The sequence below is a fragment of the Drosophila eugracilis genome, unplaced genomic scaffold (assembly GCF_018153835.1).
Source record: "Drosophila eugracilis isolate 14026-0451.02 unplaced genomic scaffold, ASM1815383v1 contig_47, whole genome shotgun sequence".
Classification (NCBI taxonomy): Eukaryota; Metazoa; Arthropoda; class Insecta; order Diptera; family Drosophilidae; genus Drosophila; species Drosophila eugracilis.
This window is the reverse complement of record NW_024573338.1, coordinates 529,059-554,301: the sequence shown is the minus strand read 5'-3', so window position 1 is coordinate 554,301 and position 25,243 is coordinate 529,059. Positions and strand designations below refer to the sequence as shown.

At 45.4% G+C, this 25,243-nt stretch overlaps 2 protein-coding genes across 3 annotated transcripts; both read right to left on the bottom strand.

Annotated features, from left to right (window-relative positions):
- Positions 1–99: 99 nt before the first annotated feature.
- LOC108110537 (dynein heavy chain 5, axonemal) lies at positions 100–25,243 on the bottom strand. Of its 2 annotated transcripts, XM_017219622.2 has the most exons (36): positions 25,136–25,243; positions 24,243–24,380; positions 24,024–24,183; positions 23,818–23,968; positions 23,016–23,760; positions 22,427–22,637; positions 21,500–22,368; positions 21,322–21,441; positions 21,103–21,259; positions 20,963–21,017; positions 20,607–20,740; positions 20,363–20,553; positions 19,884–20,180; positions 19,373–19,820; positions 18,343–18,542; positions 16,374–18,245; positions 16,116–16,288; positions 14,449–14,604; positions 13,965–14,175; positions 11,981–12,367; positions 11,335–11,920; positions 11,038–11,271; positions 10,838–10,909; positions 7,716–10,393; positions 7,199–7,447; positions 4,585–6,322; positions 4,473–4,527; positions 4,178–4,275; positions 3,827–4,119; positions 3,245–3,737; positions 2,671–2,864; positions 2,454–2,606; positions 1,389–1,484; positions 1,275–1,331; positions 799–931; positions 100–730 (listed from the first exon to the last, which is right to left on the bottom strand). In XM_017219622.2, the coding sequence occupies exons 1-36, from the start codon at positions 25,241–25,243 to the stop codon at positions 477–479; spliced, it is 14,166 nt and encodes a 4,721-aa protein (XP_017075111.2). In that variant the 3' UTR covers positions 100–476. The 2 variants fall into 2 exon arrangements, with proteins under 2 accessions (XP_017075111.2, XP_017075121.2); XM_017219632.2 differs by lacking the exon at positions 10,838–10,909.
- Positions 1,532–2,090, bottom strand: LOC108110551. The gene has a single exon (XM_017219644.1). The coding sequence runs from the start codon at positions 2,057–2,059 to the stop codon at positions 1,586–1,588; it is 474 nt and encodes a 157-aa protein (XP_017075133.1). The 5' UTR covers positions 2,060–2,090; the 3' UTR covers positions 1,532–1,585.

Genomic DNA, 25,243 nt, shown 5'->3' with positions numbered 1-25,243 from the left:
GACGCGTGACGCGTTTCCTTTCCCTTTACAGGGTAGCAGCAGATAATGTATAAGTTTGAGCATACACAACCTTGCCTTTTAATTCCCAAACAAAGTGTCTAACATTTTTATGTATTCCTTTATTAAACACTGCGATTTCGCTACTCACATGCCTAATTCTCTAAGGATTTAGGTGCTCGTTTTTCTGGTCGCCCCACCTATTCGGATTGACCAAAATGGATAACAGCTAATAATTGTGCTGGTTGCTCCCGAGTGCAAACAATTTGCCCTGGCTCACCCGAGGGCTTAATTAATAACGTTGTATTTGCGCCGGATTACACGAAACTTTAACGTCCAGCCAAAGGACACAAAACAAAAAAAAAAGAGATAATTATCACAGGGCCATTAGGAGCCCCACTCACGTACAGCCGTTGACATGATGGCAAACAATGGCCAACGGGATCGGGAACGAAGTTGGGGAACGGGGCATGGTTGGTTCACTTGATGTCACAGAGCAGAGCCACGCCGCGCAATGTCCAGTGTTTGGGATTGAATTCGGTCTCGAAATCAATTGAGCCCACGTACTTTAGGTCAGTGCGTTGGGGCTTGCGGTAAATTGGGCACTCGTACAGCTTGGGATCCTTGCCAGCGGTCGTGTTTATCGCGTATATATAGATGACGGGCATCTGCTCGTAGAGCACCTTCATCTTGGACTCAATCAGCTTGCCACTTCGTCGATCCAGTGAAGCACCTGGAACAGGCAGCACAGTTTTTTCTTTTTCCATTTGAAGTTCAATATCTGAGGTTAAGGCTACTCACCCTCGAGGAACAAGCCGTGGACATATACACCCTCTGTGGGGTACTCGGTGATGTCCTCCCTGTTGTAGCGCGTTATTTGATTCTGCAGCACCACCGAGTCCAAGGCCCATCCTTTGTGGGCTCGCGTCACCTCCTAACATCGATTGTGCCGCAACGAGGGGGATTTTCAAGTATCGCAGCAGATATGATATGCAAAGGTAAAAGGAAAAACCGTGTGAATAACCTTTAAGGTGGGAAATCAGATATGTCAATCAGTACGAAGGAAAAATGTACGTTTTAATGGCAATCGCCTGGGCATAAAGGAAGTGCTCCTCACAATATGTGAATGACAAAGGACCCATTTCCGCAGAACATCGATTTCTGGCCAAAACCGAGTGCGTTTGGTATTCATATCCCGTTTGCTTATTAAGCAACTATGCCATAATACATGATTTCTGTTCACTCAGCTTTTTCGTTTTCTTTTTATTATTACTCACCTGCCGCATGGCTGTTAGGAAACCTTGAGGATTAAAGAAGCCAGTCATCCAGAAAACCTAGTTAAGTTAGTTAATAAGAGATATTAGTTATCCTTAATAGCGACTTCCACTCACCTTGGGCCTGTCCGTGGATATCCAAGTTCGAAATTGCCCATTGCGTTCAAGTAGCTCGGTGTACCAGAATCCCAGAGTAGTCGATTCCCAGGATATCTGTAAGTAGTTTCACTCATAAATTCAAAACAAGAAACGCTTTCAGAGCAAGGAGTAAGAAACATTTTATTTGCAATGAAAGAAATTGAATTCTGGCAAATCTATCGATCAAATTGAATGTTCAGCCGGCGACAGTAGGACTCCATTTCGTCCAAAGAAAACGCACCGGGATCTTTGCGATGAACAGTCGTATGTTGACTAGGATTGATGGGACATAGCATTGTGCTTAACTTAACGCCCTGGGCAATGGTAAACTCGGCGGAATCGAAGAGTTTACGTTTTAGCTCAAAGGGCGACTTTTCCACGGGAACATCGTTAGAGTCCCATAAGTCCGTTGACACCGAACTAGATAGATCATTTTGCTCGGACTCTGTCTGTAAGTCGATACGGTCGTGAACGGAGTGCAATCTTTCTATAAGAGTGCTTGTGTGCAAGGTCTTATGCGACTTCGGTATGGGAGTATCGGTTCGAGATGCCTTCAAAAATCCATAGGTCCGAGTCGAAAGATCTTTTTGCGATTGCGTTGTCCTGATAATGAAGTTGGCATCTTTCTTTTGGTGATAGTTGTGATCCATTTCTAGTCTAGGTCTGACTTGAGTTTTTTGTTGCTGTCTATTTGAAAGGTGTTAGTATTGTGAAGTTTTTCCCTATGAAAACTCTATAGTAACGTTTCAAGTTCATTTCATTTAACAAAAAAAATGAAAACCTTTCCATTATTTTCAACAGGTAACAGGAATGCGATTACTAAGCTTTGAGGCGTCAAACGTTTGCCCGCATAATTTACGAGTCCCGGAACATAAAAGGCCAGCGGAAAAAATACATTTCCCATGGTAGAAATCAAAAATTGTTAAATTTCCATATTTTTAGCCTGGCCTTTAAAATGTATTTAAAGGGGATTTAAGCTAACAGCCAGAGTTTTAGCTGGTAGAAACTACGTTTTTACTTTATAAAAACAATAAAAATACTAACCTTCATCCAGGTCTCTGGAATGCGGGCATCGTACATGGCATCGAGTGACTCCTTTAGCGCCGGACTCATTACAATGGTGCCATCAATGGCCAGCTTGAGGTCACAGAGGCAGGTGTGGACCCGTTTAATGACCCTTTGCATTCGATCGATTTCCTGCCTGCAATTATCAATCTCCCCCCACTCTAATTACAGGACATTTGCCAGTATAAGGGTTAACTTGCCTGAGGAAAATGTTCATGGGCAGAAGGATACCCATCCGCGTTAGATTCTCCCGCACCTCGTAGGCGTTGTACTGGGCGGGCAGTTTACGTAGCATGTCGTCGGCCAGTTGATAGACGATGCTTTCACGGGTCTCGCCGCCACCGCCACCGCCCTCCTTGGGCTGGACGCTCAGGATGGTGTCGAGGATGCCTGGCGGGTGTAGAAATCAGAAATAAACAATCAAGAATTTCGGGGCCATCGAATATGCTAATGCGCTAATGCCCGAGTGGGTTGCCGGCTAAAGGAGCTGCTCCCAAATGGGGCACGCGGCGGCGGAGTACGAAAAGAGACCACGGAATATTCGGTTTATTGATTTCACACATCGAGGTGGGCCTGACCGAATTGATTATGCAACAGGGCTTTACATTAAATTAAACGCATTGATAATTTATGAGCCCACATTGGTGTCCATCAACGGCATTAAAACTAAATATACGATATGGGGATTCTCTTTTGTGGAAGGTCGTTCGGGTTTCGGTGGTCGAATTAAATTCGCATTCGAAATCATCGAATCACATCCCGTCACTTACCTTTGGCCGAGTTTATTTGGTACGTGATGTCGGCATTCGAATGCAGGCCAAACACCTCCGGGGTATCGTAGGCCGGCAAACTGTTGATATAATCGATGAAACCTTGAAGACTCTTCGTGCCCGGCACTTTGTATCCCTTGTAGAACTCAAAGGAGTTGGACAACAGTGGCTCGCAGAACCACACCGATGTGAATGTGGTTAGCAATCGTTTGTCAAAGTCATCGGTCACCCGGCCACCGTACTGAACTTCGCCAATCATATAGACCAGGGTCTGCCAGGAGACCCCCTTCTTGGGATCCATTTCGTCGAGATGGTTCTGGATGAACTGCACGCTGGCGGCGAAGTCGGCCTGGTTGAACTCGTAGGGTATGTTCCAGCCCAGTGGGCCGAACTTGCGTCGCTCCTGGACGATGGTATGCAGGAAGGCCACCGTGTAGAGTAGCGGGGGCCATTGCGAGGCCGATGTGTAGTCGAGGAAGTCCTGGGTGAACGACTGGTGCCCCGGAAAAAAGATTGAAAATTAAATATTAAGCAAGCCCCAGCTCTCAAGTATCCAGCACTGGAAGCAAGTTATTTGCCCACCTGGTAGCTGCGCTTTAGACTGGCACGTATCCCCTGTGGTGGTTCATTAGTGAATTTGAGAGCCATCTGCAGCAATCCGATGGGAAACTCGTTGTGCGGCTCCGTCGTTACCCACATACGGAAGGAGTCATCTATGTGCTCGCTCTCCACCAGCATATCGATAATCTCGGAGCAGAAGGGCAGCGACAGGTGCACGTTCTGAAGGAGCACCCATCCACCGATGGCCATCGATTCGATTATCATCTTACGTGCATGGTACTCCTGCCCCTGACCCATCGACACGCACTTGAGCACTATTCAAGGGGTTATTAAAATCAGTCATGGCTGATGGTTACAATATGCATGGCTTACCTATGCTCTTCTGCTTGGCCAGAGCTCCGATCTGGGTGGTTGGATCTGATCCAATGGACAAAAGGCAAACGAATGGAGTGCGGGGTTCTGACTCAAGCCTGGAAATTAATTCGCGGTATTAGACTTTATAGTTTCTATTCAGGGTATGGAATAAAGAATGACTTCTTAGTCTTTTAATAAATGAGTAAATGCAAGACTTAAGCTTATGTTAAGCTTAAACTTAATTTATTCTAAATAATTTAAGAAGATGTTAGTATAGTAAAGATGTGCCAAAAATCAAGGCTTTAAGTCTTACCACATTTCTTCCAAGTCAAGAATTTGCATTTCGCTATACTCCGCTCCCAGAGATTCTTAAAAAATTATTTAAATAAATAAAATTAAGTTAAAAATCAATGTGACAAACCCACCTTCTATATACTTCTTGGCCTGTGAAATGGTGCGATCGGGGCACCATGACCTAATGAGCAGCAGCTTCCGGAAACCATCCAGGATGGCATTGTAGCCACAAGGGATCTCCTCATTCTCCGGTTTCTCACACTCATACCAACATCTCCAGTCCCGCTCATTAAGCTCGATTACCTGCAGAACAGTGGAGAAGGTTTCCAGCTTGCTGATCTCCACCAGATTCAGCCAGGTGATGTCTAAGATCCAACGAAAGGGTTTCGGGGTGACAGCATTCAAGTCCAACGAGGCACCACCTTTGATGAAGGTCAAGAACTCCTCGTGGCTGATGTTTCCATTATGGTAATCAATCTTGATGGCCAGCATCAAAGTAAACAACTGCTTGTGTCGCTCATACAAGCTGCGATTGGTAAACTTGTAAACTTCATAGGTTAAATATCTCAAAATAATATTTATTCGCTCTTCGGTGACACTGGATTTGGTTGACTTGGTGATGGAGTGGTTGAAGATCACCAGAAACTGTTTGAGCGAGTTCTGGTACATGGCATTCACATTGCTCATTTCCACAATCAAGAAGTAAAGAATCGATCCACGCTTGGCCACTGCTCGGAACTCCTCGCGGGCCTTCATAATCTTACGCTCTGTGACCTCAGAGATCTTTAGTTTTTGGTTGACCTCCTCTGCGGTGGTTTTTGTGACTCGCAGCACTTCAATCAGGGCCTCGTCATCCACCAGGGAACCCTGGGATGAGCTCAAACGGAGCAGTAGGTTGGCCTCCAGCTCCTTCATATTCCTTTGGTTCTGCATGACGGTTTCGAAGAGTGCCACCCGCTCGGCCTCCAGATCAGACTTCTCCATGAGGATCACGCGTCCCAAAAGCTGATCCTCCAATCCCCGCATGGTGACCGTAAAGTCAATGATTGAGGTCTTGGCACTGACCTCTGGGCTGAAGGCTGGATTAGGCAACTTTGTGGTGATGTAGAGCATGAAGCCCGGCATCACATCGCACTCTTTGTCGCCCACCAGCACCTTCTCTATGCTGCCCGACTTGATGAAGTTCTTCTCCAGCACATTGTCGATGACCGGATCCAGGTCAATGCCCACATCCTCAATCAGTAATGGCCTGCCCAGGGAGAGAGAGTCCTCGAGATGGGTGCGGAAGTACTTGTGGTTCAAGGAGGTGATTTGCAGCTCATTACGGTCCTCCTTGCACTTGATCCATATCTTTCCCTGCGTCTGCGGATCCACCAGCAAAGGATAACTGCTGGACTTGGTGGCTATCAAGGCATTCTGCACCGACAACTCATCGTTGGGCAATCCCTGTAAAGTCCATTCCGACACCGTCGATGAGTCCACCAGCATGTTGATTATATTAAGTCCAGTGGTGAAGGGTATATTCTTCTGCTTAAGTATACCCATCCAGGTCTTAATGAGATTCGCCCGGAATTCTTGGTTATAAGGTCCGCAATAGGATAGAAATCCGGTGGCCAAAAGGACATCGCCCACCAGTTTGCCCAACTGTATCTTGAACTCCTTGCTCTGGTTGGTCCATCGGTGTTTCTCATCCGACAAACCGTTTATCAAAGCCGTTGCCGCCGTCATCTTCCGCAGGCATACATTGGCCGCATCTGTTAGTCTTTGCTTCTCGCCCACAGCCTTGTCGTACTGATCCTTCACAGCCTGAAGAGCTTCTTCGCGCTCCCGCAGCTGTTCCTCGGCACCAGCCAAGTCGTCCATGGCAAGCTGAAATTAAGTAAGTAATTAAGACAGTTAAGGGTTATAATTACTTGTGTTTAAAAGTTCTTTTTGATTTTTTTAAAGATTTATTTGGAAAGTAGAGCTATAACTTTGAAAATCTCTTTTCAGGTTTAAAGTCATAATTTTTATTTTTCTCCCAAAAGATACCATTTTTCCATTGAGGAAAAAATGGACCAAATTTAGAGTTTTATACATCAATGAACTCGTAATTAAATTTCCAACAAAGTTGCATTTACAGATAAAATAGTATTTTTTATTTTATTTTACACCAAAAAAAACGTGATGTAACCCCTTACAAAAAATGCGAAAAATTGTCAAAAAAAATAGTTTTTCAAAATCTTCCAAAAAGTGATTGGGGTTACTAGTTTGGTTGTCAGCTTTATAAAAAAGTTTGTTTCCTGCCTCTGAACCATTTTTTTGGCCAAGTTTTAAGAACAAAATGTTCAAAAAATAACATTTTAAGGCAAAAAATCGGTACTCTGGAGTTACGCCCAACAATTTTGTTTGCAAATTTCACCAAAAGTAGTGGCGATTTACAGCTTTGTATATCAGCTGTCTGCCTTGGCTACGAATTCGATTTTTTCCAAGTAGGAGCAACGAAAACTTAAACTTTCTTAGCTCTGTAAACAGAAAATGATTGACGAGGTTAAAGGAGCAGAAGCAGCTTAAACTATTCATCATCAGAAAAACTTAACATAATGTAGCTGTGAATGTACTTTAAAAAAATAAAAAAACTTTACAAATTATATATTTAAGTTTAGAAATAAGTTTTCGTTACAAACTCAGACAATGACTTTATCTATAGTGCCTTAGTATTTGACCTTTACCTTTCTTAAACTCAGTTTTTCTAAGTTCCCTTACCTTAAGTCGGGCTTCTTGCATCGTAAGATTCGCCTTCAAGGGCAGAACTTCCTTGTTAACGCTATGGAAGAAGGACATAGCCTTGGTCCAGGACAGCAGACCAGCAACGTCTCCACACACACGACGTGCCATGTCCATGTTGTAGTCCTCCATACGGAAGTAGGGCTGCAGCAGATCGATCATCTCGTCGTTGATGGTGTCCTTGGGATAGTTTTGCAGCTGCAGCAGGAACGTGGCACTGGCCATCATCTGGGAAAGGAGTGAGGACAAACAAGTAAGACCGCTATAGTCGAGAAACCCGACTATGATTTACATTTAAATTGAATTTAAGTTTCATGAAAATAATATACACTTTTTGTAGCATACTTATGAGGGTTGATAAAGTTGAAGTCAGCAAAGAAAATATATCTTAAATAATCGAATTTATGGAAATAAATAAACAAAAACCAAAGAAATGTTGTGTTTGTTTAATACCTTAACCATTGGCTAGTAAGTCCTGAAAAATAAAGATACCCACCTTTAAGGATTCTTGCCAAGAAGGCTTAGGGCAAGGCGTTCCTGCATCGGGGATGCAGGGATGAAGCTTTCGCTTGAAAAGGATCAAGACACAATCCATAATCCTCATAATCAAGTGCGGCGGACGACCTAACTTGCGTACGGTGGCTATGTGAGCCGGCTTGATCGTATTGAGGGCATTCTCTGCCTCCTCAAGTGCCGGCTTGGCAGCCTCCAGTTTCTCCTCGGCCAGCGCCTTTTCATGGGCAATGCAGGCCACCAAGGCCTCAGCCTTGTCCTTAACGATGAGCACCTGGTTCTTGACGATCTCCGCTTGCATCGCACGCTCTGTCACTTCCACTAGCACTGATTCCGCGTTCTTGGAGGCTTCGACCAGCTCTTCCTCCATAACAACTAGATCCTTCTTGAGGATCTCAACCGAGGCGGAGGCCTCTTTCAGTTTCTCCAAGCCCGTATCCATCTTCTCCACACCATCACGCAGCTCTTGCTGCTTCATTTGATAGATGTTCTTGTAGCCGGCAATGAAGTTCAGATAAGATTTGGGTGTCACGTGCGTTGCGCGACGGAAACGCTGGAAGTATTCCTGCGACGTTTCCGCGACAATGTCCTGTATGGAGCCAAGAGCGTTGACCAGCTCCTCCTTGACGGCCGGGGTGCACTCGATTTCGAAGTGGCTCAGAAAGTGTCGGGCAACCGAGACCAAAGCGTCCTTGGGCCACGGATGCAGCCAGTCAATGGTGCAGCCGGAGACCAAGGCGGGGAAGCGCTGCACACGTGACCGGAACGTCTCGCCCACAGGCGAAAAGCAAAAGGCCACGTGCAGGTTGGTACAGGTGCGCGCCAAAAAAAAGTCCATCACACTTTCCGGGGTCGCTGTTTTGCGTTGATTCTCGCGTTTCATGACCGGCGTCAGCTCCTGCACGATTTCGGCCTGCTCATCGCGCGAGAATAAATTCGATATGACGCCGCTCGAGAGTATGTTGTTTAGATACTCGAGGAAACCTTCCTCCTTGATATCCATGTCGGTGAAGAGAAAGGTTGTGCCCTTGCCCTGAACGCCGCAGGTGCGGTAGAGCAGCTTTAGATCCTCCAGAAAATTGGCCACGTTGTACGAACGCGTCAACGCAATTTGGAATGTCTTGTAGCCGGCTATGAACGATGCCAATTTCGTTAGCGACTGTTTTCCAGAACCGCCGACCCCGACAAGCATAACGGATCCCCTCGGATGCCGAATGATGCGGGATATCTTCACCAGATGCAGCATTGCATCCGGGAAGAACACCAAATCCATTCCCGACCCTCGCACCATTTCGTTAAATTGGGCGAGGAACATGACGAGACGCTCGCGGAGCACTTCATGTGAGTGGACTGGCTCGTAAACCTTGGGTAGCTCCATGTCGGTGTCCTCGCCCTCCTCGCCGGTTGGCTCGGGGGCGTCGCGCATGAAGTCAACGAACACCGGATTGGGCAGGATCATTTGGGAGTGGGCATCGCCCAGTTCCTCGCGCACGAGACATGCCAGCTCTGAGCCGAACCACTCCTTGTCCTGGAACGTGGTAAAGCGATCGGCGAATACTCGCGTGCACTCGTGCTTCCACAATGCCATCAGGACACTTTCGGAAGTGATCACCGTGGATAAGGTGCCAACCATGCCCTGCCAGATGCGCGACAAATCGCGCAAACTAAACACGTAGTGGAACTTGGCCGGAGTGGGCAGTAGCTTCTCGCGCGTGCGCTGCCACAGATGGCGGGTGACGACGATCAGCTTCTTGACCAGACTGCGAATCTCGGGCACAAAACCGCGCTTGGCGTTATAGTGACCCTCACCGATAACGCGGAAGATCTTATCGATGGAGTCGTTGTCTGGGATATTGCAATTGAAAACGCAGAACTGGCGCTTCAGACGCGACGGTATATCGTTGCGTCCACCGCCGGGCAGACCCATGGCCGCCACATATTGCACATCCACAATGGTGGTGAAATCACCGGGCTTCTCCAGGCTATAGAAGCCCTTCATGTCCATCGATTGTCGCACAATTTCGTTGGTTATTTGATCGCCCCACTCATTGATCTCGGGCAAATTGATGTCGTCGATAAAGACAATCAATTTCCGGCCACCGGGTGGCCCGAAGGTAACACCAACGCGCTTCTCCACATAGCTCTCAATTGTGCGCTGAAACTGATACGGACTGGTGGCCGATGAGAAGTTAAAGGATCGTCCCATGTACGTCTCAACGTTCATCTTCTTCATGAAGTTCTTCATGATCACCGTTTTGCCCGTGCCCTGTTCGCCAATCACCATCACGGCGCGCTCCTGATTGGCAATGGTGCCGATCAGGTAGTCGATGCGCACATTATCCACAATGGGCACCAGAATGCTCAGATAGTCTGGTGTGGAAAGCTCCGGATACATATAGGGCGTGACGAGCGTCTTCCACGACTGCCACACGCCCGCTGGAGAAACGAAGAAGTCAAAGATTGTATTCTCGTGGGCACTACCCTTTGGATAGTCCAGCTGCGGGAAGGATTCCTTCACGAAGAGGTTCATTCTGACGCGGTCGCTAGTGGAGAGATAACCGCCCAGGCCCCAGGCGAGCGCAAAGATGTACAAGCGGTGCAAGTGTTCTGGTGTACAGGTGTCCTCCTTCTCCTCGGTCGATGTCTCCGGAGGGAGGTCCTCTGTGGGAAGTTAAACATTGTAGGGGTTAATGCTATTGGTCGTTGGTTTGGTTTTTAGACACATTCAGGAGTGTCATAGAAGTCTCTTTTGGTTTGGCAAGATAACAGAAAGTATTTAGATCTGCTTAATCAAAAAGTACAAGATAGATTACATCAAAAAAGACATCATGACATCTCAACTCTAGTAGTAAAACTAAAACTTTCAGACGAGACACAGAATTAACTAATTTGGTTAATACATAAAGAATCAAACAGGAGGACGAGCACAGAATCATAACTACGGAAGGAAGAGGAGGTCAATCGGTTGGGATTCAAGGATCCCAACAGAAAGCTATAGATGTCATTACACACACAGAAGCATTTTGCGTGTTAGCTAGGCGGTCAGCTCTACGGTTAGTTTTGGTTTTTGGTTAGTTAACACAACGTATTACGGTTATACTTTACCGACAATCTGACTGCCAATCGATTGCCGTCGCGCCTCTTCGATTTGTTTTTGATGATCAAAACGTTTATTGGCTGAAAAGTTGCAATCATTTTTTGGGTTGGGTTTCGGTTTAGGGTTCGTTTGAAATTTCTCATTTTATCGAACCGCTAGCTTTTTTGGGATAGGGAATTGGGTTGGTTAGTAGCTTGGTTTGACTTACCATCGTGGCTCTCTTTGCTGGAGAGGCTCACAGCCTGTTCATCCTCTTTTTTGACGGGTATCAAGCCCTCTAGGATGAACAGCATCTGCTGGACAATGTTGCACTGCAGCACTGGCATCTGCAGCTTCACCATCTGCACTCCCCAGTTGTAGACCTCCACAAAGGTCTGATCGAAAAGATCCGAAAAGGTGGACTTTTCACCTGGAGCTCGGTTTTTAAGCCAGGCCTGAACAACTTTTATAAAAGGGGGTATAATGGCATTAAAAAATCTATTTAAAAATCATAAATTCAACTCACTTGGTCGTGAATCCAGTCCAGATGAGCTCATGTAGACCATACCATTTCGAGAAACCGTGGCTGGCGAGGCATTGTCAATGTTGTGCGGCTCGAATATGATTTTGACGGTTGGGGCCATGGTCAGACGATCGCCATTGGCCAGTGTTAGGGTCTTGTTGTCGTCCAACACCGAGTTCAAGTTCTCTATCCAAATACTGTCCACCGGTCCATCCAAAACTAACCAGACATGCTCGCCGGATTTAAGTTTCAGGGTTTTCCGCCACAGGGCCGAGAAAATACCATCCGTCCAATCATTGGTGGCCACGTCGAGCCGTCCAAACATTTGTGCCGCCGTGATTGCCTTGGGGTTCATACGCATCTCGCGGTGATTGTCACCCATTTGGGTCATGGCCTTCATCAGGGTGTGAATGCAGGTCGTTTTGCCAGCACCACTTGGCCCGAGGGTCATGATTCCGTGTCGTACGTTTTGGGTTTCATACAGTTGAATCAGTTTCAGGACCCACGGTGGATGATACACCAAGCTGGCCTCCTCCGTTTGCTGGAGAATAGCTGCCTCCAGCTCTGGGTAATTGGTTTTTTCAAGGGTCTACAAAAGAGTCCCCAACATTGAAATACATTTGAAAGTATAATACCATTAAAGACTCACCTGATTGGGAAACAAATCCGAGACCAAGGACATGAACAGCGGCTCATCATCATCGATCAGCTTGGAGAGATTCATGTCACGGAGCACCCGCATCACAATGGTGCTCTCGGTATCCTTGGAGTTCCTTCGCTTGGCTGCTCCCAGAGTTCTCAGAACAGAGAGAATATTCCTCAGCCCAAAGTCGTAGTGAACCTGCTTGGTAAGCTGCTCCTCACACAGCTTGTACAAGGTATAGAATTTCCTGGCCAGTGTAATATTTTCCAAGAAGCCACAACTGGCCAGCTTTACTCTGATGATAATCTGCCTGTCGGGCACCATCATGGCCACAGTACGGAATTGTATCTTCAAATTCTCAGGCAATTCCTTACGACCTGCATATCCGGGATTCTATAGAAATGGGCATTAAGTTTAAAGATTTATACAAACAACATAACTAAATATAAACTTTAAATAGTTAAGGCAATTTCTCACAGCTTTACACACGATAAAGCCCTCTTTAAGGCTTTTCCGAAACCTGAAAAGCTCTCTTTATCTTTGCGGAAAATCCAATTATTCCCAATTACAACAGCAAATTAAGTGGGAAGATGAGAAAATTAATCATTTAAGAGCTTAACGAAGTTGGTAGATTAAAATAAATAAGTTTTTCGGTCCAGGCCTAGTTTATTTGAATTTAAGCCACATTGGCAAATATTGACCTGGCCCAAAGATAGAAATGTTACGAGATGAGTAGCCAAATGACAAAACAGCAAAATGGATAACCACAACAAAGGGTTTCCCAGTTCCCAGTTCGCAGTTTGCAGTTGCCCAGCTCCCAGCCAGCGTCCATTTGTCTATGTCCGTAATCGTGTGCGACCCAATTCGGGTAGTGACATAATGGCTCATTAAAATAAAATGCTACGGCTAAAAGTGTTATATAAATGAGCATAATAACTCAATGTGCAAATTAAAATTGAGCCAAAGCCTTCAAAGGATCGCTCTCTGGAATCGGATGTGGAATGTGTACAGTGGAGGTTGGAAGTTGGAGGCGGGAGGGCTGGGTAGCAGGAGGAGGGGCCGTTGATTGACATACGCCATTATGGGCGAGGCGACGCGTCGCCGTGTTAACGCTAATCGCATTACCCGATCATAGTTACCGTCACTTGTAATTAAACTACGCAAAGTTTTAGTCTGCCAGCTACTTTGGCTTTTATTTTTTCACCACGGCAACTTAAAGTTGCTCTTTAACCCGAAGAAGGAGTCGGATTCGGTTTGCCAAGTGGCAGCCACATTAATCGAGTCACCGCCACCGCTAAAATGTAAATACCACCACCAGCCTCGAGTCTGAACTTCACTCGTCTCTTATTTGGCCTTATTTGCCATTTTCCTTCAGCTCGGTTATTGGTTTTGGGCCGCTTTTAGCCGCCATCCGAAAATTTCGCATGTGCACAGGCGTTACAGTAAATTTTATTATGGCTTCAGTTGAGAAAAATTGTACATGACTAATAACGTGGAATTATGTGCGTGAAGCGACAGTCACTTCCATTTTTGCCAAAAATTTAAAAGCCCTCTTTCCATCGATTGGTATGAGGAAATTTTTAAAATTTCAAAGATAAGCTTACAATGCCCTTTACGAGAAATTCCTTTGAACAGTGGAATTTGCTTCCTAAAGACATTTTAGGCCATCATTTTATGGTTAATATTAAAGATTCTTAAAGTGTTTTAAGTTCAAGTAAAATATTTCCCTTACAATCAAGAAAATTACAGACTACTTGCTGAAAGAAGCCTCATCGACTGACATCCCTCATGTTATTAAAATTAAAAGGGTATTCAATTATTTTAGAAAGTACACCAGCTTGAATCTCTCTTCTTTAACGCCAAGTTATTTTCACGTTATGCTCCGGGAAATTGAATTTAAGAAAAAAATACAAACAGATTGTGGATGGGTGAAGCTACATGACACTGTAACTTAAGTTTGGTTTTACTAACTATAAAAGATATACCTTACCATAGTTATGAAAATTCCAAATTCTGGATTCATTTCAATAGTATCACCATCAGTGAATAGGAATGTTTTCCTCTTCTCTTTTTTGGCTGTGAGGACGACAGCCACTTGTTGGGCAGCCACTGACAGGACTGGAAGTTCAATGCGGTTAAACTCATCGAAGCATCCCCAACTACCTGACTGGGCCAATCCCTTATAGATGCGACCCAGACCTCTGCAAAAATAAATTCAGTTAAGTTATTCAAATCAAAATCATGAAGATCTGAAATAGGTTTTAGTTAAGTTAAGTTAAGTGTTTTCATAGCCAATGTTAAACAAACTTTTTGAAAAGATGTTAAAAGTTTTCATTATTAAGATTATTCACTCCAAATATACATTGTCAAAACACTTTTACCATATATTAAAATCTGAAAGACTTTTTTTATACTTCAAAATTAAGTTTTTTTTAATGATTTATTATATAACTTCTTCAAACTACGAGACCCACCTGTAATCCATTTGATCGGAGCAATTGAAGACGACCACATACTTGGCCAGTGTTTTGCCCATATCCTTGACGGTTTCGGTTTTACCCGTTCCAGCCGGACCGCATGGAGCCCCGCCCATGGACAAGGTGAGAGCCTGGGCCAAAGTGATGTAACAACTGTGGGGGAAAGCAAAAAGTTCAAAGGCGCTATAAAAGTAAATTTCGACTGCTGCGTACGCCACAGACTATTAAACGTCATCGCAGACTAAAAAAAGCTGGCTTTTGGAATATCAAAAGCAGTCTTAATGCTCGCTGACGTCAGACGAATGGGAAATCTACGGGACGAGATCAACAAGAAACGAATGCAAAGCAGCTGCCAGAGATGCCTTTGGGAAAATAGCGCCACTTTGCAGATTCCCCCAGTCTGGGCCAACTGGCTGCTGTCAAAACTTTATTTATGCTCGGCTAAGTGAAATTTATCTTTACGGGCATGTCAACGTCGTCCCGGTTCCACTGTTAGTTCGTCTTCCGCTGCCACGAAACAGAATGGGATTCCGCGAAGATGCGGCTGTCTCCACCTCCTCCGCAATCAACTTAAAGCATCTTTAAGTGCCGCCAAAACGCCGCTTGTTGCCAATGGCTGGCGTCTGTTTACAGAGCAGCATTCCAAGGTGGGCTCCACAGCCTCCTTCTCCTACTTTTGCTTCACTCTGCCTCTTCTATGGCCACTGACTTGGCCACGAGGAATGTGCGGAGCACGTGCAGAAGGTTCCCTATTCGAGCATTCAGGGAATGCAAAAGTTTATCATTGAAAGAGCGGACAGCAATGCGAGAATAATGCCGGGAATACCAATTAAATGGAAGCTCTTATAATTATTATTGGTAACGAATTATTGCAGGGCCTACAGCGATGGTAAGTGGGAGGAAAGCAAGAACTTTCAAGGTTGAAGGGAAATACTTTTGAGACCACGTGTCGTATACGTAATAATTATGCATATAATATTCACTATGGATAAAAACAAATCAAACTGATTAAAACAAAGAAAGTTTGTTTGTGTTTGGACAATCAAAGCTTTTTAAAGAAAACATCTTTTACAGAAAGTTAGCCCTACGTGTCGTATACGTAATATATGCAAAATTTGAAAAACCGGTAACAAAGTTTTGATAGATATGCTTATAATAGCAATCTCTATAACTTATTAAAATAATATAAGAACATATCTAACCGACCAACTGATCGGTTAGCAACTTATGAACGGAAACTCTTCTGGGACCACGTGTCGTATACGTAATGCTTAGGCATATAATGGTCACCATCGATAAAACTAATTCAATCAAACTGACTAAAACAAAGGGCAAAAGCTTTTTTGTGTTTTTTAAAGGAAACATATTTTAGAAAAAGTCTGCCCAACGTGTCGTATACGTAATATATGCCAAATTTTGAAAACCGGTAAAAAATGTTCTGATAGACTTGCTTTAGTAATGATATAATGATATAAGAACATATTTAACCGATCAGTTAGTGAAGGGAAATTCTCTTGTGACCATGTGTCGTATACTTAATATTTCTGCAAATCAAACTCATGTGTCGTATACGTAATATAGACAAATTTTGAAAAACGATTCTTAATAATCAACTATCAAAGCTTTTTTGGTAACCTATGATATTTATGTAAAACATATGTTACCGATCAGTTAGTGGTGTGATAACCAAGCGATCTGTACATCCCAGGTATTCATTTTGGTAGGTGAAAGTGACATCAGTCACCGAGATCCAAGTCTTGTCCAGATCCTCTTTGAAGTAGAAACGACATTGCTTCAGCCACTCAAAGTCGTTGGCTGACTTGATGTTCATGCGGCACTAAAGGGAATTTAAATAATAAAATAAATAAATAAACAGAAGTAATAATTGGTAATCTACAGCTTAACCAACTAAATAAACCCACCAAAATATCGAAGATATCGCGTTGATGGACATGTATCGTAATCAGAGTCTCGAAGTTTGTGCGCTCCCTCTTGGTGAGATTCCTAGTTGTCTGATCGATGAGGGTGTTCAGCATCTCCAGGAACTTGTTATTGGTCTCCATCATGACCTTCCTTTCGCGTCCCCGCATCAGAGCCATTTCGGCATCACGGGTCCACACCATCTGGATGCCCAGAAGTCCAATTTGAGCCGGTGCCTTCTCCAGGAAGCTGAGCAGAGTGAAGTTGGGATCATTGATGGTGGCATAGGCGGTGCGGATGATCGAGTGCAGCGAGGCCTGGGCTGTGACCAGCAGTTGAGTTAGCCAAGTCTCCACAGAACCCTCAGCTCGAATGGCCCTATCCAGTTGGATCATCTCACCCTCGCTGCTAATGATAGCCATCATCTTGTTATATTCCACGTCGTGGAACTTCACCGATTTGGTATTATCGAATATGTTGAGGAGGTGGTTTTGTATGGTATGCGAATCGGAAGCCTGACCCAGTATCTCTAGCAGGGCAGGATCTGACACAAAGAAGAAACGTGGAAACATCATGCGCTTGCGCTCCAAGTAACCACTCAAGGATTTCTGGCAAATCTCCAGCTGCTCCTGCAGATGAGGTAGCAGCTGTTTGAGCAGATCGTCACCGACGCAGCAGGCCACAACACCAGGTGTCTCGTGGGCCCGCTGCATGATTTTCTGCCAGGACTTGTCGATCTTCGAAAACCTTTTCGCCTCCTTAGGCAGTTGCTTCGCGATATCGCCACCAACAAACACTGCCTCCAGATACACCCACATGTTCTGCACCAGGAGCCATCGCTCCAAAATCTCATTGGAATTGGATAAATCGTAGACCCACTGTTGGATCTGTTTGCGGAAGGGGGCGTTGTAGCGATTGGAGAGCAAGGAGCCCAGCACCATCAAACTATCCTCCAGCTGGCCAATTGTCTCCGCTGTGGTGTCACCCCGAAGCAAGAGCTCTCCACGATTGTTGAAGCTCATGAACTGCAGCTCGTGCACCGACCACTCGTTGGTCACCTGCTTCAGCTTCGCCTCGATGTCCTTCTCCTTCATCGCACTGATGCAGATGTCCTCGATGTCCTCCTTGTGCTTCAGCAGCGGCGCCTCCAATATGTTCTTGAGCGAGAAACCCTCCGAGTCGAACTCGAAGATGTAGCGAGTAACATCCATGATCCGTTGCCAATGGCGTGGCTTCATGGCTTTATTCGCCATCAACTCCAGTAGCGGACACATGTCGTTGAAGTCGTCGATCGTTTTCTTCAGAGCATGGAAGGCCGGCCACTCCTTGAGGCCCTTGGGCAGTTTGCGGCATCGGTTCTGGAACTCCATCAGCTCGTTGTTGATCTCCTCGATGTCCACCTCGTTCCATGGTATGTCGTAGTAGCTGCTCACCCGGTCGATCACATCGTTATACAGCTTGTATAGCTTCTGCAGCAGATTCAGCTCCTTGCGTATCTGGCCGAGCTCTGGATAGTCCGTCTGGGGCAGACCGAAGAGTTCCTCGCCGCTTTGGTACGTCTGTAGGCGTCGCCACATGCCCTCGAAGCGATTTTGGAACAGTATAAGCCGATCGGAGGCCTCTCGAGGTGTTAACCCGGCCTGCATTGGTCCAGCCGTGCGATATTCCGTCACGTACGAGATCTTGTCCTGCTTAAAGTTATCCAGATTGTTGCGCAAGTCGTCCTGGAAGGCTGGTTGCATATCCAGTAGTTTAACCTGTGCCTGCAAGGCTCCAGCCAAAAGATTCTGAAAAGTGGCCCGCAAATTGTCCACCAAATCGAATTGTTCCCTCTCTACTTGCACCTCGTAGCGGGTGAGGACATTGAATGCTTCCTGGGAGTGGTAAATGGTATTAAGTAATTAAGATTTAAGGGGATTTCCTTGGCCAGCCATTTCTAATTTGGTTTTCTGTTTCTGTAGGTAACCTCACCTCAATGGGATCGATGCGCAGCTCCATGTCCACTTCCTGCTCTCGAATCTTACCCAAGGTCTCCATAATCATTCGCACGTCATCCAGGTCGCGAATGGGCCTGTCCAGCTTGCGATCCATCTCATTGATTACCGCATAGACGTAGTCCATCTCCTTCTTGTACTTCTTCTTCATCGCCTGTCCGATTTTGTGGTTGCAGGCTGGAAATAGAAACGGTGCCAAGTGTTTATCCGCCCAAGTCCAAAGTCCATTTAGCGGAGCTCAATGATATCGATGTCATTAATCAAGGCTGGTAGGCCAGGCCGAGGGCTAATTCGCCTTCACCCGGTCACATCCTGCCGCGTCCTTTGGCCATCCCCGCCCAATCAACAGTGTGCGAGTGTGAGTGTGAGTGTGTGGAGAATTTATTTTTGGGATGCCTGCGCTCAGCTAATTCGGTTAGGCAAATTAGATGGCCTAATTGGAGTCCAATCAATTTGAATAGCTCCCTCTATTCCAGACCAGGACCAAACAAAGAAATTCGCGAGGGTGTCCAAAATTTATGGCTGATTAACTGAAGCGTACGGAGTTGGAAGATTCGGTGCTTTGTTGTCAGTCGATTTAATAAAATGGTAGAAAAACATTAACCACGTTAAGGAGTAGGATGGAAAAGTTTGTCTTAACGTTTGCTTGGCCACTAAATGGCTTTACTTTCTCAGGAATTCCTTTGGTCACTATTTAAGGTCTAATAAATAATCACATATTTAGTCCGACTAAGTCTAGTATTTAGTTAGTGTGTTATTTTAGTTCCCCTCATATTGATACTTGATTTTATCTACTTGAACTTGATACGAAAATCAATCAATCATTCTATGACCTTGGCCCTACTAACTTCATCAGTTCACTTCGCATTCCCCATTGTATCTCTATCTTTAATAATAACTAATATATCTTAAACCTACTGCTGAAATGTAGAGTTACATAAGTTGATATTTGATACCTTAAATGAATGTCTGAATGCTCTTCTAAAACTTAAATGCCAACCACTTACACTTTATCTCAATGGCCAAACCATACTTGAGCCTTTCGTTGTACACAGCCACGCACTGGCCAAAGACTTCCATGTCGGGTTCGATGAGCAGATTGGCATCCAGATCGGAGAGGCAGCGCAGCGTTGTCTCGAACTCCTGCAGGCCGAACTCCATGAGCTGACGTGTAGTGCGATCATTCTTCCAGAGAAAATGATACGGCTTCCAGCGCTTGATGTACGTTTGGATCTCTGGCTTGACGTTCTTGGTGCAGCTGGCCAGCTGGTTGACTGCCTTGGCCACCTCCTTGTTGTCCATAATGGCCGAGTAGAAGCTCTTGAGCATGTGCGGCATCTGTGGACGTTCCTCGGAGGCCAGACAGTAGATCTTGCGACGCCGGCTCTTGCCGCCTCCGGATGCCTCGTTGTGGTTGCGTCCGACGCGCGGCTGCGTCACCGTCATCGAAACTTGCTGCGGTTGGTAAGACAAGATTTTGGAGAACATTGCGAAGCTATTCAGTGGGGCGGTACGCACCGGCGGATCTTTGCCGCTGCTCCACTGCGCCACGCCCTTCGCAATGCCCGTGATGTTCTTGCCCGCCGTCACCAATATGTCCTGCAGCTCGTCCAGATTCGGTTTAATGACCACTTGGGGTATCTGCAGCTGCGCGTGCAGCGCAAAGACCGGCTTCTTGAACACCGTCTCGTTCTCGTCGGCGATGAACCGACGGCGGAGGGTGTCCAAAGCGGCCCGGATCACCTTGATCAGCACATCGATCACCTTGCGGCTGTAGTAGCGTCGCATCTCAACCACGGCATTGCAGACCATGTCCTGCAAGGACATCATACAAATGCATGTTATAAGCCCCAAAAACCTGGGGCTTCTTCATCTCTTTGAAGACTTCACCTCTTCAAAATCGATTGTTTTTTTTAATTTAGAAAATATTTGGCATTTCTCAATATTTTACAACATTTTATAGACTCTTTTTTAAAAGAATTAAAACTCCTCCTAACCTGCATGCCTTTGGGTAGACTTTCTGTGGTGGACAAGAGGGAGAGGGGATTCTCGAAACAGGACCACAAGATACTCCAGTCCTGCTGCTGTCCACTTCCACCACCACTGGTTGCGGGAGCAGCGGCTCCTCCGCCACCATCTTCCGGCTTGCGACCCCCCGATCCGGAATTCTCTCCCTTTGGAGTGGCTGCTGCTCAATGGGTGGCACTCAATTACTCCATCCCAAAGTTTCCCAGAACTTACCATCAAACAAAGTAATCACATCATCGCCGGCTATCTCCTTAAAGGCAGCCGTGGCTTTGTCCACCAGGCTGAGGACCTCCTCCACAGCCTCGGAGACCATTTGACTCTTCCGGTTCAGTTCGATGGCCGCTTTTCTAGAGTAATTATAATAAGTTAACAATATAGGAGAGTAATAATTTACAAGCATTTCTCAGACAAAACACACATTCAAATTGATAAACTCGATAAAAATTAAAAGTGGCCTAAACAAAAGTCTAGGCCAGACAGTTGAAAAGTTCCCCTCGACATGTTAAGGGCCAATTTGGGGAAAGCAGAGCTTAATGAATTTTGTGAGCACATGTCACAGTCAGACTCACCGGCAGGCCTCCTCGCTCCGCTCCAGAAACTCGTCAACTGTCCAGATTTCATCGTCTGCCCAGAAAACAAATGTGAAAAGTTTTAACCGGCATGCAATTACCAGAAATGTGAATTAATTTGAAGACTTAAAGTATCTAACCTGCTGGTAAAATTTGCAAGGATACATCCTGCATCCACATCAGGACATGGAGAATGCGATTCGAGTAGATGTCATGGACACGGGCCACCAGAACTTCAAAATTCTCTATAGCCTGCTTGCAGCGCTCATAGAACTCTGTCCAGTTTTGGTTTGTCCACTGGAAAAGTGTCAAAAATCTAATGAGATTAGGGTACTTAAGACGTCCTTGGGCTGACCCACATTAATGGTGTGTAATCCTGGTTTCAGCATCGCCGTAAGACGCACCAACTGTGGCAGGAACAATGGACGAACCTCCAGCTTCACGGCTCTCACGGTGGACAGGAACATTTTTATCAGACACTGTAAAGCAGGAGAGGATTAGCTATGTATGTTATTTCATACCCTAGTGGTAACCCACATTCAGCGAGTCCTGGATGGTAATGAAGTACTGCTGACGACTCATCAGAGTCGCGGCCACAATGGGCAACTCGATGTCCAGCTTGGCCAGCATCTTAGCCTCCCGGATGAGCAGCGGTATAGTTGGGTGCAGGTTGACGAATAACTTATCCCCCTGGAGACTTAAAAGTGGCTGCAAGAGGCAGGCATCGGCCACACTGACATCCTGATCCAGCCAAATGGACACAATCTCATCCTCGTACTCCTGCAGCACACCCAGCACATTATGATAGCGTACATCCAGATCCTTGGCCATGGGCAAGTTGCTTAGCACCGCATGGTCCATCACCGCATCCATGAGCTCCGTTATGTGCAGACTTAGGGCGCGACACCAGTGAATCCTTCCAGCAATGGGTGGAAAGTTCCTGGCCAGCGGAGGATCATCGCGCTGCTTGCGGAACGTTTTCAGGATGCGATCCACCTCCTTCTCTACGTAGCGCAGAATTCTGGTATACTTCTCGTCCATCTTGGTCAGCGGAATCTTCTCGCTGACCTTCTCGAAACGGACCAGGAAACGAATGCACTGCGGTGTCTCCCAAACTGTGTCAAAATCCTTTTCGATCAGAGTAGCTATGGTATCCTTAAGAGAGTTCGTTTTGTGAATGAATCTCTCGAAATCGATGTTGAAATCAGAGTTCCTGTGGTCCAAGTAGTCGTACTTCCTAGAAGTCACATCCTTCTTGGCCTCCTCAAAGTGGTTGGAGGCATCCTCTAAGGCCTCTCCCAACAGAAGACCTTCCAAACGGCGTTCAAATAAGTGGTTATAGTCATCAATCAGATTGAACATGCTAATAATCTTGGCCAGCCGCTCGCAAAATGTATCAAACTTGCCTAAAAAGAAGTTTAAATTGAGTTTAATTTCGATTTATTATCAGAGTTTTCATCTCACCAAATACAAAGTTCTCGGAAAAGCCAAAGGGCGTCTGGTTTGGGAGAAAAGGCTGTTCTCGAACTGTGTAATAGGTCTCGTGGTAGATGTGATTTAGTTTGATGCAGTTGCTCAGCTTCGTGCGGATTACGTTGCGATCCTGTGACCAAATGGTCTCCTTGCACCGACAGGTGATGTACGATTTGCAGGTCTCAATCATTTGGTTGGTTATCTGAGGAAGTGAGAGGCATCAAGGCGAAATCAACAATAAATATTAATAATTTAAATTTAGAAGCAGAGTTTACCAAACTCGAAACGTTGTTTAACTTTTTGCAAGGTGAACAAAATATCAGAACATAAATAGAAGAAGCTTTTCACTTAAAGCAGCCAAAGGTCAAAGTATGACGCGAAAAGCTCAAACAATTTATATCAATAAGGAGCACTTATAAATAAAGTGGGTGAGTGGGCAAAAAACAAGAGTCCAAGAAGTTTAAACGTTACTCAAAGTGAAGCTGACAGTTAGACTCACAGGATTCATTACATTTAAGTAATTTATTTTGACTTTTAATGAGAGACTAAAGGTTAAATACCAAACAAGCTAAGCACTCACCTTGACCATCAGAGCAGATGTCCTTTCCGAGGTGTTGTAGAACTGTGAGACGCTGTAAATCAGGCGAACTGTTTGGAGCAGGCTCAGGATGGACTCCTTCATGCTGACGGGATCGTCCAGGTATAGTGAGTGGCAACACGTCTCCATGGCCTGGATGAACTTGGAGTTGTCGCGTGCCTCGTTGTAACAGAAGGTGATCTTTCGATCCGTTTCCTTCCATTGTTTTATGATGCGAGAGCCGGCCAAGAAGAGACAGTGAAGCGTGAACTGCACTTCCTTGTCCTGCAAATGGGCCAGGAGCTGTGAGAACTGGGCACCTCGTTTCTTCCAGTACTCCAACTCGTCCTGCGGTCCACTATGGTCGTTCTCCTTACGCAGCTGCTCGCTCTCGCCAAGAATCTTTAGGATGCCCTTTGTCCAGTTGTTCACGCGCTCCTCAAGCTGACCACAAAAGTCCTGATTCTTGGACATGTCCTTGACCTCCTCCACCTCGTCGATCTTCTCGAACATGTCACAGCCATCGGCGAAGACATTGTGATGGTCACACACTTGTTCGCAGACACGAAGGGCACTGCAGAAGGATCGAAGTCCAGGAAGGAGCTGCCCCTTAATGAGTCCGCAGCTCACGTCCTCCTCGTCGCCCTCCAGACTGGGAAAGGCCAGAGCCTGCATAAAAACAAACTCCACAATTCGCTCGATGGAAGTGACTAGACCGATGTTTTTTGCATCTATGACTCCGCAGTATCTGAAAATTATGATAATATTTAGTAACTAATCTTCTACGACACTGATATTGACTCACAAATCCTTCTGGAAACCCTCTTCGGGCAGCTGCTTTGATGTATTCACCCGAAATATGTAAATACAAACTCCTGTGAAGGCACAAGTCCACCCATCGGTTAAGAACAGTTTTTTGTGTTTGGGTGGAGGCATGCCACTAGGAGAGGCACCACCTAAAAAGGGAAGGAAGTTGGGAAAAAGATTCATTAATGAGTTTAAAAATCTTACCCTGCGGGGTCTTAGAGCTACTGGAAGCTACGCCGGATCTGGAGGGTCCCGGCTTATTCGGATCGGGAACTGGCGTGGGTTCGGGTTCATCCGTCTCCTGATAAAACCACAACAGCTTGTTCTTCATATTCGGCAAGAACAGCTGATTGATCTCATCGAGCTAAATACAAGAACTAAGAGCTTTAAGATACCTAGTGAAAATGCTAGTGATACGCCTACCATGTCCCCTTCGAATATGTAGTCCATGAGCTGATGCCTCGGCAGCTGGGTGGCATCGATCAGTAGCTGGAAGGTGAACTCCAGCCGGGGATCCATCTCCCCACGACGCGCCTTGCGTTCGCATTCTTCCCGCCGGCGCTGTGCTTCGTCCGGGTCCATATCGAAAGTTTACGTTGTATTCGCCGGAATTTCAGGGCCAACATGCGTTGGACCGTTTGATTTCCAGAAAATAGTTTAAGGATCAAAATTTTGCAGTGCGGGAGGGGTTATATTTTGGTTTGTACAAAAATCAATTATTGATTTCATGTTGTAAATCAATTTGTTGTTATACAAAATGTTCGTTTAACAAAATTCAAAAATGAAAGAGACCAAAAATTCGTTAGTTTCACAAAAATGGTATAGATAGGTTTAAAAATGCATTCCAACTAGTTGATAGTTGTAGGCCAACGAACTACGTTTCAAAAATCTACCATAATTGCACTTATATAGCATGGCAAGGAATAACAAAAATCAAAAATCAAAAATCAAATTGTGGTGCTCTTCAAATGCTGTACAGTAGAGGTTGAAAGGTGATGACGTAATAAAAATTTACTAGGATTTAGTTTGCAGCAACGGTAGTGAAGTTCTTTTGGGTGGACTAGGGGTTACTCAGCTAAAAAGAAATCAAAACAAGTACACATTACATGGGGGAGTCTCAACTAAGAGCAATTTACACGCGCAGTTAGTAAGTTGCAACTTGGAAGTATTGCGATTACGTAATCAGTCAAAGGGCTTTTTTGGTATCTAGGGCATTACACATTACGGATTAACTTTGGTTTTCTAATGCAACATTCGACAATGGTTATTTAGCATTAAACTTGGCTAGTAATTAATCACTAATCTGTGATTTGCACCTGCAAAATGTCGCCCTGGTCCTCCTCCTCCTCATCATCATCACTACTGCCCCCTTCGGCTCGCATTGCCAGGACATGCTCAACCAACTTTTTCTTTTGCACGAACAT

Excerpts from the sequence above, each read along its gene's own strand:
- LOC108110551 (XM_017219644.1), bottom strand. The coding sequence starts at position 2,059 with ATGGATCACAACTATCACCAAAAGAAAGATGCCAACTTCATTATCAGG.
- LOC108110537 (XM_017219622.2), bottom strand. The coding sequence starts at position 25,243 with ATGTTCGTGCAAAAGAAAAAGTTGGTTGAGCATGTCCTGGCAATGCGA. Across the intron at positions 18,246-18,342 it reads TGCGCATCGATCCCATTGAG|GAAGCATTCAATGTCCTCAC; the intron begins GTGAGGTTACCT and ends TACCACTCCCAG. Across the intron at positions 932-1,274 it reads TCCTAACAGCCATGCGGCAG|GAGGTGACGCGAGCCCACAA; the intron begins GTGAGTAATAAT and ends AATCGATGTTAG.